The sequence below is a fragment of the Scomber japonicus genome, chromosome 3, assembly GCF_027409825.1.
Source record: "Scomber japonicus isolate fScoJap1 chromosome 3, fScoJap1.pri, whole genome shotgun sequence".
NCBI classification, from domain to species: domain Eukaryota; kingdom Metazoa; phylum Chordata; class Actinopteri; order Scombriformes; family Scombridae; genus Scomber; species Scomber japonicus.
Window position 1 is genome coordinate 20,362,431 of NC_070580.1, and position 17,000 is coordinate 20,379,430.

General features: G+C 36.7%; 1 protein-coding gene across 1 annotated transcript; it reads right to left on the minus strand.

The window, feature by feature from the left end:
- Positions 1-1,937: 1,937 nt before the first annotated feature.
- On the minus strand, positions 1,938-16,688 carry slc6a11a (solute carrier family 6 member 11a). Its single transcript, XM_053315523.1, has 14 exons — positions 16,514-16,688; positions 13,047-13,181; positions 12,826-12,966; positions 12,586-12,673; positions 11,122-11,254; positions 5,311-5,445; positions 5,118-5,221; positions 4,833-4,957; positions 4,526-4,638; positions 4,296-4,433; positions 4,043-4,145; positions 2,416-2,516; positions 2,141-2,311; positions 1,938-2,033 (listed from the first exon to the last, which is right to left on the minus strand). Exons 1-14 carry the CDS (start codon positions 16,686-16,688, stop codon positions 1,938-1,940), a joined length of 1,758 nt encoding a protein of 585 aa, XP_053171498.1.
- Positions 16,689-17,000: the final 312 nt, after the last annotated feature.

Genomic DNA, 17,000 nt, shown 5'->3' on the forward strand with positions numbered 1-17,000 from the left:
CGGGCAATAACACATTCTAACAAAAAAGGGAGGTGGTGCCCAGACAAGGTTATGTTTTATATTAATAAAAGTGTTGAGAGTATTATGAGAGGGGCAAGGTACTCAGGATTATGCATTTCTCAGCAAAACCACCCCGAGTCCTTTTTGCTGTTATAGGCAACCAAATATTCTGTTATATATTCATATTCAGTTGATAATTGCAATTAAATTTGAATGTTTTAAACTAAAATTCTTACACAGTTCTTACATATTGCACATCAACACCTGACATCATCAGGACAGTGTATATTTGATGTAAAGACATTCAAGCCAAATAAATATACCTCCTCAAGCTGTAATAAGGTTTAAGCTACTTGCTGCTTGAATTTATAAATTTGATAGTACGTTTGATTTGACTTAAAGGTGTGATGTGTAAGAATTTTAGTTTAAAACTTTTAAAAAATGAATATAATTATTCATGGAATGTGAAAAGATGATAAAATCAGACATTTCCTGATTTTCTCGGTTGCCTTTAAAAGCCTGTGGACTGATTTCTATGTAAAGGATTCGGGACAGTAACTCTTAACATGAAAAAGGCATGTTTCCCCTGAATTTGAACTTTTCTTTTACTTATTTAGTCATGAATATATCTTATGTTAAATCGCTACATGACTACTCTAAAATCTTGTTTCTTAACAGTTTTCATGAGCTTTAACAATAATGTAAACATACCGTTAGTTTAAATACATTTTTATCTTCACATTCTTAAAATATATATAATATAGTAATATCCTGCTTATGGTCAGCAATAAAAAGAATGTTTAAGTGAATGCAATTTGTAGCGACTCAAATGCTAAAATACGCAGAAACTATCAGTCCTCTAAGTTTTAAGATACAGAAAAATTGTTGCAACTCAGTATAATATTTAGTACATTCAGTGTCTGCAACAAACCCACATATAATTTAATGATAGAAAACACCTATAATAGACATTTAACTTACTGCACACAGACTGATTACCTGACCTTAATGACATGTAACCCTATATAGTAAATAACCTGCCCTAAACATCTTTTAAAAATAAAAATACATTTCAAAGTAGCTATGGGGTGGCCTTTATAGCTGCAGCCCAAAATATTTTCTCAAAAGCCCTGAATCCTATTAAAAAAATGTATAAAAAATCTGGTTATAACAGTTTATAACAATTGTGATTAATAATGAAACTTCTGAAGACATTTCAGTTGAGGCAGTGTTACAAAGTGAAATTAAATGCAATTATTAATATCAAACTTAATATAAATGTAATATTTTTGTTTTCCTTTTGATCTAATTCCTTATTATTATTTATTTATTGATTTCTATGTGCATTGTTTTTGGAAAATTGTAGATAAGACCCAAATTAAATGATTACTAATACTAATGTTTGCAGTAAAGTGGATTAGGGTAATGTGGGACATTGTCTAATGTGGGACAACTAGGCTCCAGTGCATTTATCTCTTTTTCTATTCAGTTATTTTAACTAGTATATGGTAACTGTGTAAATTATATTGTTTAACATTACACATGTGAACATACAGGCTACTAATTGTTTAACCTGTTTGATGCAGAAAGTAAAAAAACATTTCTGTGCCTAAAAAATAGTGCCCCAGATTACAAAATCTACAAATTCTGAATATATGTACAGTACAGTATCTAAAATTTGTCTTCTGGGTTTAACAAGGAAACATCTCAGGGATTTAATAATGATATTATATAGGTGCTGATATAATTGTACATATGGTGAACAAGTCAGAATTGCAAAAAGTGGCCTACATTACCCTAATCCACCCTACATACATAGCAGTACAATTAAATTCTGTGCATGTATGAAAAGTGGTCTTGGCTCTGGAGAATGTTGTCAACCCCTAAATCTGCCCCTGTTTCAAAGGATTGGCATTTCATCAGATATTGCTGTTTTTTCAATCATCAATGACATGCATTGGAGCACTGATGCTTGCCAGTTCCTTTGACACCACTGAAAGGTCATCTGCAGGTTGGGAGCTTGTCTTGAGACGCTAGGGGAAGACATCAGTTTTGTTAAAAAATATAACAACCATGCAGTCGCAAATGCTTCTTAAAAATGTCAATTAATCACAAGTCACCCATTCACAACACTACTGACCTGCCAGAGTGTCCCTTTTCCTTTAGCCAGTTTGCAGATCATAGTGACTGGAATCAGAGTAACAGATGACATGGCCAAAAACCAGCCAATCCAATATGCCCATGAAGGGTACACATAGGAGTTGTTGAACTTCAGGGGGGTGTATCTCAGGAGCAAAAATACAAGTGTTCCCTATAAGTATATATATATATAAAATTAGTATATAAACACTGTGGGAACAAAGCAAAGATTATTCATATTAATATCATGTGTTCTGGCCCTCTTTAGACACTCACACTGCAAATAGTAGGGGTGACATAGAGCCAACAGTACTTGATCAGGAATAGAGGTTTGTACCCAATCATGTCTTCAATGTTGTCATAGAAGCGTTCAGCACCTACGAAAAAGACACAGCATATGAACTGTGGCACAGCTTCATATTATACAATTACATGAAGGGAATTCTCTATTTTTCTTATAATTTACATAACATACACAACAAGTCACCCAGTACATATTACATATACATTTCTATTGTGTTTGCCATTAGTATAAAATAAGGGTCCACAAGGTTTTTTTTAGGAGGTATATAATATAATATAACATAATATAATATAATATAATATAATCTAAGACTATGTTGGTCATGGGTTTCATTGACTTTCTGTAATAAAACACCTAAAAGCAAAAATCTTACATCTTGAGTAATCCATTTTGTGCTAACTAAGCGAGTGATCATGCTAAGCTGTATGAGCATTATTGTATTCTGAATTTACTGTTTGGTTAACTGACTGTTGCATCACTGTGAATGTGATGCAAAGAAGCTTTAGCGCCAAAACCAGTTTGATTGCTTTGTTTTCTCTTGGAATGTCCTACCTGGCTGCAAGCAACATAGCGCTAGGCAGTGCAATGCAGTGCACCATTATGAGCTGAACTTTTGTTGGATGCCCTGTTTCTATTTGTTGAAAGCACATCATGGATAAGGAACAGATGATGATTAATTTAGTTAAAATGAAGAATCATCTCTGTGATACCCCCGCAGGTGACTGGAGGGAGATTGCCAGGGAACTCAAGGTTTCTGGTGAAGTTGCTGTTGGCTATATTGTTTCATTTTCAGTAAAGAAACATCTAAACATCTAAATGTCTCTTGTCTGATCTTGAATGCGCAGCTGATAGGTACATGGTTTGTTTACATGAAGTAGCAGAAGTTCATATTTAATGGATTCAGTGTGGACAGAGAGTGTCTGATGTTATGCAATGCAACGTGATAATCTACATAAATTATTGTGTTGTATATAATGTTATTCTTTCCTTTGTGGTACTTTATTTCTTTGTGGTATGTAACCTAACAGATGGACAATGTAACTAATTGGACAGTTAGTCCGATAGTAGATTTATAACAGTTTCATAACTGCTTCCAGTGAGATCTTTAGAGGACATTTACTGCCATTTAGTCTATTTTATTGCATAGTTGCACACCTTCATACACAGTGAGGAGTGAGAAAATGATTTAGATGTCTGCTGACAGACATGCTTCTTCAACACCTGCATGCCCCCAGGATGTGAGGGTGCATTATTTATGGTCAGGCAAATTCCCTGTATAACACTAATACTAATACTACTAATAATGATAATAATAACGATAATGATGCATTTTATTTAAAAGCGCCTTTAAAAGCACTCAAGGATACCTTACAAGACACACATAAAACAACAACAACAACAGTAAATCAAACAATATAAATCAGCTAACATTGATGTGGAAGTTAGTAAGTGCACAATCTTACATACTGTTACAATAAATCAACTCATTTTTTCAAATCCTTGATAGATATAGCACATAGCATGAAAGTGAGACACAGTTTTGGTTGTAAGGCTGTACAATTAGTGTTAAGATATTGTTGCATATAGACAGTATCTTACCATAAATCCATCCAATAATCACTGACTGGAAGATTGCCATCAGAAGAAGAGTGGGACCACTGCATACATAGTGATCAAAAATCTGCAGAATGTATGCACCAGCCTATAATTGAAGTAGACAAATTTGTTTGGATATCAGTCATCCAAGCAGACAGCTCCTCCTGATGTTAGTGTTTCATTCTCAATAATTGCTCGTATTCTCACATGATAAATTTCTTGCATGACAACCAGTGAATTAACTCTCACTGCTCACCTCTGACACCAAGAGCAAGCCGAACAGATAGCAAAGAGTACAGATCAGCATCAGAAGAAGCTCTCTGCAGTAACCTTTTCGAATCTGAGACGGGTAGATATCTGTTATAGAAGTCATGATACTTTCAAGGCCAGCAAACTGAGAAATGACAGAAAGAAAAGATAGTAATGAGTTAACAAAAGAAGAAACATGGGCAGAAATCTTTGGAGAGACATAAGTCTGCAGCTGACCTGGCCGTCTATTCCTAACATGATGATCATGCTAAAGAAGCACATGGACCAGACCTGAGGCCACGGCAGAAGGGTCACAGCTTGTGGGTAAACTATGAACACAAGTCCAGGCCCTGCACAGTGAAACCAACAGTGAGTACAGCACAACTGCCACAGTGTCTTTTTTGATACTAACAAATGAATATGACATGTTTGGCTTCATATATATTAAGTTTTGTAGCCCATTCAGTCATTCAAAAATATTCCACATGAGCTACTGAATAAAAATATAGACCTAGGTATGTGTCAGGCAGATGCACCACCATACCTGACTCAGCAACTGAAGAAATATCGACACCCTGCTGTTGTGACATGTAGCCCAGAATTGAGAAAATGGCTAAGCCAGAGATAAAGCTGGTCCCGCTGTTCAACAGGCAAAGATAGAAGGAGTCTCTGTAAATCAGAAACAAAGCACTGTCATTACTTTTTTGTATCATCGTAACACAGATTAATCAAGGGCTGATGTTAGTGGTTAGTCTGTATATAACTGTGTTAAAAAAGTATACAATCAGTGCAAAGTCAGGCTTAAATGTCATCTTTAAAAAGTGCTCACCTGTAGCAGTTGTTGTTGTACTTGTTGTAGCTCCCAAGTGTAGTCAGACATCCCAAACATATGGCATAGGAATAAAATATCTGAGTTCCAGCATCCATCCAAACCTAAAATCCAGTTAAAAAAAATTTGAATGTCAACACTTTTGCTATGATCATAAATTTGAACACTAAAGAGATCATAGGCTGAATGATACCTGTGGGTCTGCCAAACGTGCAGGATTGGGATAGAGGTAGTACGTGATACCATGGAAAGCTCCAGGAAGGGTAATTCCTCTTAGAAACAGCACCACCATCATGATGAAGGGGAATGTAGCTGTGATGTAGGTGGCCTGCATTTGAGCAAAAAAAAAAATTGTCAGAAAGTAAATAATACCTACCTGTACAAGCGTAATTTGCAGAAACTCCTTCTATATACAGAATAATGTACACAATGTGTCTACAGTACAGCGACAAATTTGCTTGAGATATGCGAGATGCTTTGATGTCAGTTGGTAATTGTTTTTTATTGTTTTTAAACACACCAAAACACAATATTGCAACTAAACTGCATCGCCAGTTCTGTGACTTTTACTGCCTTGATATGTCAACACACCCTAGACGCAGCTGTCAGAATCATGAAACACATTACTCCTTACTAGCACAATGTGCCCGTTGGGCGCTGCAGCATGTTTACTTACCAAGAGACACACGCTCATAGATTAAAGCAGTGAGAAGAATGTATATTTGTATATGAAGGTCACAGTAAGTATGTGTCCCACACTTGTGCCCTGACAACCCCCCACTGATGAGGCACAGAGATAAAGTGAAGCATAAAAATATATGTGACTACATATAAGGTAAAGAGTAAAAAAGAGGAGAACTTGCCATACAAAGGTTTAGGGATTGTTGACAGAAGATATGTACATCTTAATATAGAATTTATGTAATACATGCAATTATATGTCTCCCAAGGGAACATAACAGCAGTGCAGGATATGTAGACTAAATCCATGTGAGATGTATCAAATGGGACTGCATGCATGACTTGGTGTGGAGCTGTCCATGTTCTTCTGAAGTTTTGATTCCTCTTTCTGGTTTTGTCTGTTGTTTTCCACAGCTGAGCTGCCATTCGTTGTTGACCTTAAAAGTCAGAATGTTGTCTGAAATTAGATATACATAACCAGGGGCCACATGTTGGTTACGGGCAAATGTCTTAATGGGTTAACTGGAAAGTATGAGTACCTGAAACTGCAGGTGTCTCCAATGATCTCTTCAGTATCATCTGCTGCTGACTGTCCTCACGTCGCTCAGCTGAAAAATAAATATTTCAAATGTGGCTTTTATGCAGTTGGGTAAATGATAATTTATGAGTGTAGTAGAGTAAGTTAGTAGTTTGAAATGAGATCCACACAACCAAGCTCAGTTAGGCCATGCATGAATAAGATTGTGTATGTAAAGCAGAATGTATGAGTACCTGTAACCTGAGGTGGCTCCAATGACCTCTTTTGTCTCTTTCACTGAAGATCATTCTCACGTCACTCAGCTGAAAAATAAATATTAAAGTGTGTTTTTTATGCAGTTGAGTAGATTATAATCTATGAGTGTAATTGAGTCAGATAGTTGTTTGAAATTAGATCTACATAACGAAGGCTATGTTAGGTCATCTGTGAATAAGATTGTGTATGTAAATTATCATCGTTAATGTTGTTACTGTGGGATGAATCAGCTGGGGTAATCAGAAAGTATGAATACCTGTAACCTGAGGTGATTCCAATGTATTCTTCAGTCTCTTCCAGTGGTGATCATTCTCATGGCGCTCAGCTGAAAATCAATTATTTCAAATGCATTTTTTATGCGTCCGATAGTTGTTTGAAATTAGATCCACATAACCAAAGACATGTTAGGCCATGTGTGAATGAGATGGTGTATGTGAATGAGAATTGTTATTGAGTTGCTGTGGGATGAATTAGTTAGATAGGTAGGTATTTTATTAGAATGGTAATGCTAGCAGGTAGGTAAGAAAGTGAAGCAGCCATATGTTTATGTTTATTTGTACATTTATTGAAATATCAGACAGATGACCTCTGCTATATCATTCTGTATCAATTGTCCTCACAGGGCACTGCTGAAAAGTCAAGACAGTTTTTTTTTAAATGAGATAATGCATGATGACATACCACTGGTTAACAAAGTCAATATATAGATAATGGGACTTCTGAAAAATGTTTATATAGGCTATGACACACAGACTAAATTGTAATATAGTGGATCCAATGCAAGAAAAGGTGAGGCTTTACATGCATAATCACATTGTGAAGTATGATCTAGTTGCTAATGAAAACAGTCATATGTTAAAAACAAACACCTAAGTAATAATTTCTATATCTTGGTAAGGATGGGTGATGATAGAGGAAAATGTGAATACTCATTACCTCAGAAAATGTTTATATTTTATGCAAGTATTGTCTGAAAAAAATTATTTTAACCGGTGTTATACCAAAATCTGTGACTGTCAGAATTGGTGACCTGTGTTGTTGGCTCTCTGCTGAATAAGTTGTTTATAAACCATAGACTGTAGACTGTATAAAAGAAATGGACGTAACACGTGACGTCACCCGTCAACTATTGGCTACTCCGGAAGCCAATAGTTTCGAATCTAGGCAGCGCCATCTTGAAAAACGTTGCATTGACTGCTGCTGCCGATTGGAGCGACGTGCCTACACGGCGGCCATCTTGGTACAGGGCCACTCGCTCCTGCAGCGCATTATGTCTATAGAGGAATGACGTGTTTGCACTATTAAAAAGTGATCATACATCACTCAATTGTAATAAAAATAAATAAATAAAATTGCTCAATTTTCAACACATATTCACACGGGTTGTTTATTACAAATGTCAGACAGATAGATAGATACATAGATAGACACGTTTTTAACAAATCAAACCGTTTGGAAATCGGTCGAGATTTCAGTGAATAATTCTACTTTGAGATTGTGGAGTACCTCTTACGTCCATAGATATACATGCACTACTGCCTCTGCTAGCCCTGTACCAAGATGGCGGCACTTTAGGCACGCCTCTCCACAGTCAATGCGGAGTCTATGTATCTATGTCTATGCTTTTGACACGAAAACGGTCGCCCCCTGGTGGCCTTTTTGTAGAATACCGTTCTAAATTACTTCCGTGTTTTTATTAAATCAATGAATAATACAAACATGACATACTCAGATTTTTCATGTGTACAATTCAGTTGAGCTCTAACATCACACCTCCACCTGTATAGCAGTTGCAGAACTTACTGCCATAATGTATGTAATAATACATAATAAGGGAGAACATGCAAGGTATTTGAAATAAACCTAAACTTAACCTTAACCTCAGTGGAGACCTCACGTCCCACCCTAATATAATAGACTAAATTGTAATTTCCCAGCTTGGGATCAATAAAGTATATCTATCTATCTATCTATCTATCTATCTATCTATCTAGACAGTTGAAAAGGAAATGGTTGGTTGTGTGTGTGTGTGTGTGTGTGTGTGAGTGCGTGAGAGTGAGAGTGAGAGAGAGAGAGAGAGAGAGAGAGAGTGTTAATAAACCAAAGTTTTTGTTAGGCGAGCTATTAACTCTGGAACAAAAAGGATCTTAACCTTGAGACCAAGAGGAACATAATATGTGAATTCATGTCGCGGAAGGATAATTACATGGCTGGAAGGATAATTACATGGTTGGAAGGCTGTATGGGTGAGTAACAAATGTAGCTGTAGCATTAGCACTAGCTACTGTGTGGATTGTGTTTTGTTGTTTCTTACCTGACTTCTCTGGAGTTTCGCCACCTTGAATTAATGTCATGCGGCGTTTGGCAGCATTGCGAGCATTTTCCAACAGTGATTTGCTCTTGTTAGGCATGTTGAAAATGTCTGTGACTGTGGATAAATGTCTCCTCTCGTTGTCACTTTTCAAGTTTTCATCCCGCCGTTCACGCCCCTATGTACGGCGTCTCTACGCATTAACGTCGCAGATTGGAAAAATAGTCCCAGGTTGCTGTGGCTCCGGAGTCCCAAATAAAAAGTAGGGTATAACTGTAGACTATTTATTTAACATGGAAATAAAAATTGAAGTTCACATGAAATGAAATGCGAGAAAAATGGCTCGACAGACAGATAGACAGATGGACGGAACAACACATATCCCGCTCTCCAATTATAGTAGTAGGATGATACTGAGGACTTTCCCGAGAGAGAAATTTAGAAAGAAATTTAATTTCTGGTTACTAGAAATTTAGGGTAGAAGAGCACTTGTGACCAATGAAACTCTTATTTTATCTAAGGATCCATTTGAATTTGAATTATGGCATCTGGGCAGAAATACAAGAGATTGCAGCGACTCACACTAGGCACAGGCGCCCAGTATCCATTGCTAACATTTCTCAGGCAGACTGCCAGTCTGCGTTTCCAGTCGACTTTCTCACAATCACAGACCTCACACCAGTGAAGAGAATTTTGGCTTGTAGCTAACTTTTCACACCATTGTGAAAAATATCCATCATTGACACCGTCTTCCAATGCTTAGGGCATAATAGAGAATGACAGGTAAGACTTAACGGCATGTGGCTGCAGGTCAGGTCTGTATCCTCCTAACACAGATGTGTTTTTGACTGATTTCAGCACACAATGTGTTCAGACATGTGCACACGTGAGAGCCAAATGGTTCTTTGTCACCCGCCCAAAGAGTAAGTGCCACTTAAGCCTGCATAACCAGAATATGCCTGTATGCTTTGAGCTTTTCATAATTTTTTATGTAATAGATTTACAGTGAATAAAATGGGTTTGGTTTGATGTTTGGTAATTCAGTAGGTGATGTAACCCTTAAGTTACATCAGGGGTGTCAAACATACAGCCCGTGGCCGTGGGCCCGGACTGGCCCATCAAGGGGTCTAGTCTGGCCCCCACTGCATAACTTTGCAAAGAATTAAAATTGCAGAAAAGTAATTCCAGTTTTCTGAGTCTGGTTCTGCCTGAGGTTTCTTCCTGTTAAAAGGGAGTTTTTTCTCGCCACTGTTGCTCATGTGGGAATGTTGGGTCTCTTTAAAGTTAAAACCTGAAGAGTTTGGTTTAGAACCTGCTCTATGTGTAAAGTGCCTTGAGATAACTTTGTTGTGATTTGGCGCTATACAAATAAAGATTGATTGATTGATTGATTGATTTTTCTGCTTGAGACGTTTCTTCCAACCTGACCAGAATACAATCTTTTGAAAAAATAATTAATACATATTGTGGTCATATTTAAACCATTCAGATATTGAAAATTGTACAAAATGTTGTCAATCAGCAGCTTCTGTGCAAAATATTCTTTGAAAGCCATGTTGTTGAAAGTGCGCTCATTTTTCTTGATAAATCTCTGGCTGTTCATTTGTTTTGTAAATAGATGGTTTATTACAGTGAAGTTACAATATATATAAATTATATTATTTGTAGGTTATTATGCAATGGTTTTAGTGGTCCGGCCCACCTTTAGGGTAGAAGAGCACTTGTGACCAATGAAACTCTTATTGTATCTAAGGATCCATTTGAATTTGAATTACGGCATCTGGGCAGAAATACAAGAGATTGCAGTGACTCACACAAGGCACAGGCGCCCAGTATCCATTGCTAACATTTTCCTATTTTCCCATTTTCCTACTGAGATCACTGAACGGATGACATTCAACTTTTAAACTATTTTTCATTAGAGTGTTCATAAAAGTGAGGGAAACAAAAGTGACAACAGTTGACAAATCATTGTTGGAGGAGATACAAATGCACAGGATCAGAGGGGCTTTCCTTGTACCTTCATGCACTCCAAATGTAGGGTAAATAAAATGAACATTTTACATATTAGATTTCAATGTAGGGGAGTGGCCTCCTGAAAATACCTCTACTCTCACAGAATCACCAACATAAGAATAAAGTAATTGAAGACAAATGAAGATGACAGTAACTCTATATGCAATACATTTCTGAATACAGATTTGGCATTTCAAACTCACTTTTCCGGTGGATTTCACTCCCTTCCAGACACAGAAGTAGCAGATGACCCAGGCCAGAAGAAGACACAAAGAAAGGTCCCACTGTATGTTTCCTAACGTCTCTATGCCGGTGGATATCTTTAGGACCCGTCGTCTGTAGGGACCAATGTACTGTCACTCCACATGAAAGTTTTTTTAAGGCAATAGACATCTTAACATGTCCTTTAGCAGCTTTTATTACGTTGTTTCCTACAAGTGTTAAAAAGCTTAAAACATGGTACAACACAAACACTATGCACTGTCTTCTGTACAGCTTATGCTTGCCATGGTTTGTTATTTCTAATGTTTCTGAGTAATTTAAATCTTTCCAAGTTTTAGTTTTCCCATATTTGCATATGTTATATTATATATATATATTAGTTTACATCTGTGATTGACAAGTCAAAAAGTCCCTCGAGAAAAGTCTGCTGAGGTTAAAGCTCAGCAATGTATTCATAATGAATATGCTTGAATGTGCAATTAAAGGCCTTTTGATATCGTTGGTACACAGCTGTTTTCACTTATTCTGGTTGATTAGATCTGGGGGTTTGCGTCAGGAGTATATTGTCCCGCCCTAACAGACAGAACAGAACTATCGGGGGATTGATGCAAGTGTCTATCAAACACAGTCTGTACATGCCCTCCCAGTCAAGAACAGAGATTTAATCAACCAAAAAAAAAAAAAAATCCCTGTGTGTATATAACATGAGTGTATGAGGAATTTAACATTTAACAGAAAAAGTGAGAAAGGCTAATTTTAGAAAGAAGAGAAAGGAGAGAAAGGATTTTAGAGATGGGAAACATACCCATGTTGGTATAAGGGTAAAAATACTGTGCAGTAACAATATAGCACTATATCCATTAAGACTGGGTTTAATTACCATTAACAAAGACATTTGACTGATGTGACTCATCATCCATACTTGTTTGCCTTTTCATACACACATTTCATGTCACATGTTCAAGTTGAAATAACTGGGATTATAAAATCCAGCTAAAAGCTGTATAACTCAAAGTTAGTTGAAAGTCGTTACAGTCACCACAGGTGTGTTTTGGTTATTTTGGCTGATTAGACCTCCTCTCAAGTTGGAAGTGGCTACACCGGACTTTAAAAAAAAAACAAATGATAAAATTGGCCTGCCCCAATATGCACAACATGAGGTGTCGATCACAGATGGCTATACAAAATCCATACTGAATGAAAATTTCAGCATTTTTTGCCAAAATGTAGAGAAACTATTAGACTTAGCCAGATTAATGTGGATATGTTCCTGGTTTAGAGTTTGATAGATATTATGGTAGCACAACAAACAGCTAAAGTCAGAAGAAAGATGTATAGATTATCAGCAAATGTGAGTACAAGGCTTTGCGAGATTACCATTATAAAATCTGTTCACTGAGATGTGGTACTATTGTACTTTGCTGCACTTTTGGGTAAAAACTTACTGCCAAAACTCTATAACAGACGATGTCACATTCACAGGCAAGGTCCGGTTAGCAGTGGCATTATAGTGATTTAGTACTGCACAAGCATCTGAAATATATCAAAGTATTGTTATAGACAGTTAAAACTGAAAATGCATGGTCAATTATACAATTATTAGATCTATATGTATCTGATACAGTCTGGGTTTACATAAATTCCAATTGTTTAAACCATACATTTTAATTACAAATTTAATTCACCTGTATTCCATGTGTTATTGCAGGTGGCCCATGGCAACTCGCTGGAGAAGGAGGAGAAAAAGTAAAGAAAAGCCCAGGCTAAAATGACAATGTAGCTGATAGATCCATAGAAGATGATCATTTGACTGGCGTATCCCATGCCTGAAAACAACATAGACTGTTAGCATAGTATTACTTCCTTAAATCTCCACAGTACATCACAGTCCTGGCAGGGACTTCACCTTCAAACAAGGGGCAGATCTTCCTCCAGCACATGATTCCCCCCTGACTGGTATACTGGCCCAGTGCTGTCTCCAGGATGAACAGAGGAATGCCACAGGTCACAAGGAACAGGATGTAAGGAATGAAGAAGGCACCTGTGAGTAATAAAGCCTTGTAACTTCACATATCCAAAGATTACCATATTCACACACACTTTTCAGATTTTTACTGCATGATTATTTGGCTTTCATTGTAGACATTAACCGAAATCTGAGTTAATCTGAGACATAGATTATCGTCGCCCTTATCAGGGAAGACATTTTGACATGTTATGGTGTGAAAAGCACATGTGTCAATAATCAAATAGATTATGACTGAATCCCGTTTAGCTGCGTGAGTTTCAAAGTCCTGGTATTATGCGTGATGGCTCAAAGTCATGGTGGGTTTACTGGGCTCGAATAGAATAGAGACATGTTCATTTTGTTAGTAACATGTGCTTTTCCCATGAAATGTCAAAATGTCTGCTGTGAAAAGGTCAAACTCTATATAACTGACACCTGGTAATCCACTCTGTAGTGTACAGTTACCTATGAATCGTCCTCACAGTCACAGGTGCAAAGTTGCATGACTCATTTTCATATATGTGACACACTGCATTATGTGAATGTTAACAGACAGTAGCATCTATTTTTTGTTCCATTGTGGGAATTTTAAGGGTGCTATATACTTCATTTCACACTGAGATTTTGGAGACCCAGATAAAATGGTGGACAGTAAATAGAGTTCAAATTATTACTGGGAACATTTTTTTCCAAAAATGATATATCCAACTTGGAAGTGCCTGAAAAACAAACAAATATGAAGCCTTTACACTGCCCAAATGCCTTAGTCAATGCAATTAAATCAAGATTAAAAGCATATGGCGTTATATTGCAAATATTGCACAATATTTTAAACTTTACACGACCAATTGAGGAATCACAAAACCATTGTGATGACATGAACACTTAATCCTCATTTAACCACCCTATATGAAATAAATGTGTAATGGGATGGATTACAAATTGGTTTTATGACATTGGCTAATGTGAAGCATGTAGGCTATATCCGTTTGTTTTTTTAGGTCTGCACAGTGAAGTGTCAGTAGATAAATGAGATAGATCAGTCAGAAAATCAAAAAATAATGACAACCCTGAAATGACGCCATGAAGCACGATTTCAGTGTAAAGTGAGTGAGTTTTAGGGTCGAAGCAAGAGCTGAGAAATTGTCCTCCTCACAGATGTGGATTTTGCTTCCGACATTGTGCCAAGAAGCGTTTTGACGAGAAGCGTCTGAAACAGCAAGTGGGTAAATTAACTCAAAAGAAAGATGAAGTCTTGACATGTAGGTATGAATATTTTTGGCAGCTAACCTAGCTACAACGTTATGATATCGCTGTGAAAATGGTTAGTCAGTACATGCGCGTTAGCTCTTCAATGATGTCCAATGCTACAAGTTAGCTTCCAATGTCGGAGTTAAGGGGAAAGTTAAGGGAGGCATAAATAATGATATTTAGCAACCGATTCTCCGTTTTCTCCGCAAAATTCTTAATGCTGTTCAAACTCACTTTTAGATTTGTGAAACCTTTATTTCGCTTATGAAAATAGAAAAAAAAGGCAATTATACAGTTTTGTCTCCAAAACTGTATAATTGCCATCAAGACTTGGTTTAGATCAAACACCACTATACTTAGACTTGTCAAATCTGTACTAGATTACTAATCAATATGAATATGTTGAATATACAGTAAGTAGGCTATAACTTGTGGGTTGTGATTCATTACATTTCATAGTCCATTGATTTTTCTGGAAGTAATTGTGTAGAACATGTAAAACATTAGTGCCTGTTCCAAGTTCTCAGAGCCCAAAGTGGCATTTTCAATAGCTTGGTCAAAAGTTTCAAAAAATGTGATAGTAAGATATTTCATTTACAACAAAACATAAACAGTATATCATAAATATCTGAGAGGTTGAAACCAGAATGTTTGGCAGGTTTCCTCAGTAAATTGACTTACTGCTGATTCATTTTCAATTCGTCTATAAACTAACTGACTTATCGACTAATAGATAAGCTCTAATGTGTCTAAGTATTCACGTGTTTTGGTAAAAACAGCTGGAACACTTTTCTCATAACTTGTCTTTCCTTCCCTCCACTCACAGTTGTGTTAATCTTGGATGTGTGAGTGTCATCCACACACTGACTGTAGCCTAATTGTGGCTTAGTGACTGCAGCCAAGATTCCTTTTCAAGGATGTTATGTGTTTACATAATTTAGCTGCAGAGCTGCATAGTTAATGCAATTGCATAAATATAATGCTAAACTACAAACACATAAATAATATTGAAGCCACATCTAAAAGTCACATGTGGTTATGAAATTGCAAATATAGCACACGACCTTATCAAAGGACAGAGTCTACATTTAGAGATCACCACCTGGCATACTTGATTTTGAGATTTCCCAAATTTTCATTAATTATTGCGATTGCAAAATCTAGAGCCCTAAAAAAGCTGAAATCTCAGAGTTAACAGTTGTCTTAATTTCGGCTGGACAGGTTCAGAGGTAGATGAGGTCAGGGGTATCATGTCTTTGGAACAACTGGGAAAGTTTTAATATGCCAATATTAAATAATGGTCTTATTTTGTAACTTCTTAGCAGGTTGTTTTACAGTGTAAATAATGAAACATGTTTTGTGATATGACTCATAAATTTCCCAGCAGCATCCCGACCTGACGTGATTACAAAACTAGGAATTGTGTAATTGATTTATCTGTTATGCAAGTTTGAAAGAAATGACAAGGTCACCTCTTGATTATCCTGTTCCACTTCACATATAAGAGCAGGATCATGATTTCATTTGTAGAAAAAAATAAATAAACAGCTCAAAGTTATCTATTAATTATAACCAGTCAAACAGAATGTTGACATTGAGACTAATTAACATCATATTTTAGAGTATGTAAACCATCTGGTTTACTAAAACTTATTGTGTTTAAATTTCTGTGTTGAGTGCAGGAGTGTGGAATAAATAAAAACAGAAAAGAATGTGACTCTCCTTTTTTGCACAGACACAGGCAGTAGATTTGTTTTTATAGCCTTTAATAAGCTGTCAAATCCTTACTCATCAGTTGTGGAGTGGAGAGAAAGACAGAAAGGGAAGTTTTATACTGAACATCCTACAGCGATTATGACTAAATACAGCAGTTTCAATATTTCAATATTCATTCAATATTTTACAGCAAAAGTTTCTACAGGCAACCCAACATAAAATAAAACAAATAATAGCTTAAATTGTACCTTGATGAATAATAAAAATGATCAATGTACCACCAGTTTCTTTATTGCTCTAGTTTAGAGGCTGTAAAAAGTTACAAAACAGGTTTGCACGCATGCTCAAACTGCAGTTTTTGTTACTAACCTGAGAGATTAAAAAGGAGAAACACTTACCACCACCATTCTTGTAGCACAGATATGGAAATCTCCACACATTTCCCAGACCAATAATAGCCCCAGCCACAGACAGAATAAACTCCTTTTTACTCCCCCACTTGCCACGCTCTTTGACAGTTTGTGGAGTGGTCTTTGGAAGGAAATGGCACAGCTGGCTCCAAAAGTCTGCCATATCATTGAGGGAGAAGTGATCTACTGACATTGATTCTTGAGTTACCAGAATGACTGGCTGGGGACTGTCTGTTGCAGATTTGAATGTGACTACCTAATTGACAGACTGCAAGGTATTTTAGCCACAAGGGGGACCTCTAGGCGTAAGCCGGAAAGTAATTTACCACCATATAGATGACAAACAGGGTTTTGAAGTTAGGGCTCTTTTCTTCCGACAGGGTGTGAATGAGTGATCAAGACAAAGTGCTTTGAAGCAAAACTCATTTTAACACAGTCACGAATACAGATTAACTTGTCAGTCTCAACTCAAATA

Bases quoted from the DNA above. Each gene is read 5' to 3' on its own strand.
- slc6a11a (XM_053315523.1), bottom strand. From the start codon at position 16,688: ATGGCAGACTTTTGGAGCCAGCTGTGCCATTTCCTTCCAAAGACCACT. The intron at 4,434-4,525 runs GTCAGCTGCAGA...GTCATTTCTCAG, and splicing joins TGTTAGGAATAGACGGCCAG to TTTGCTGGCCTTGAAAGTAT. The intron at 2,312-2,415 runs GTGAGTGTCTAA...ATATACTTATAG, and splicing joins TCACCCCTACTATTTGCAGT to GGAACACTTGTATTTTTGCT.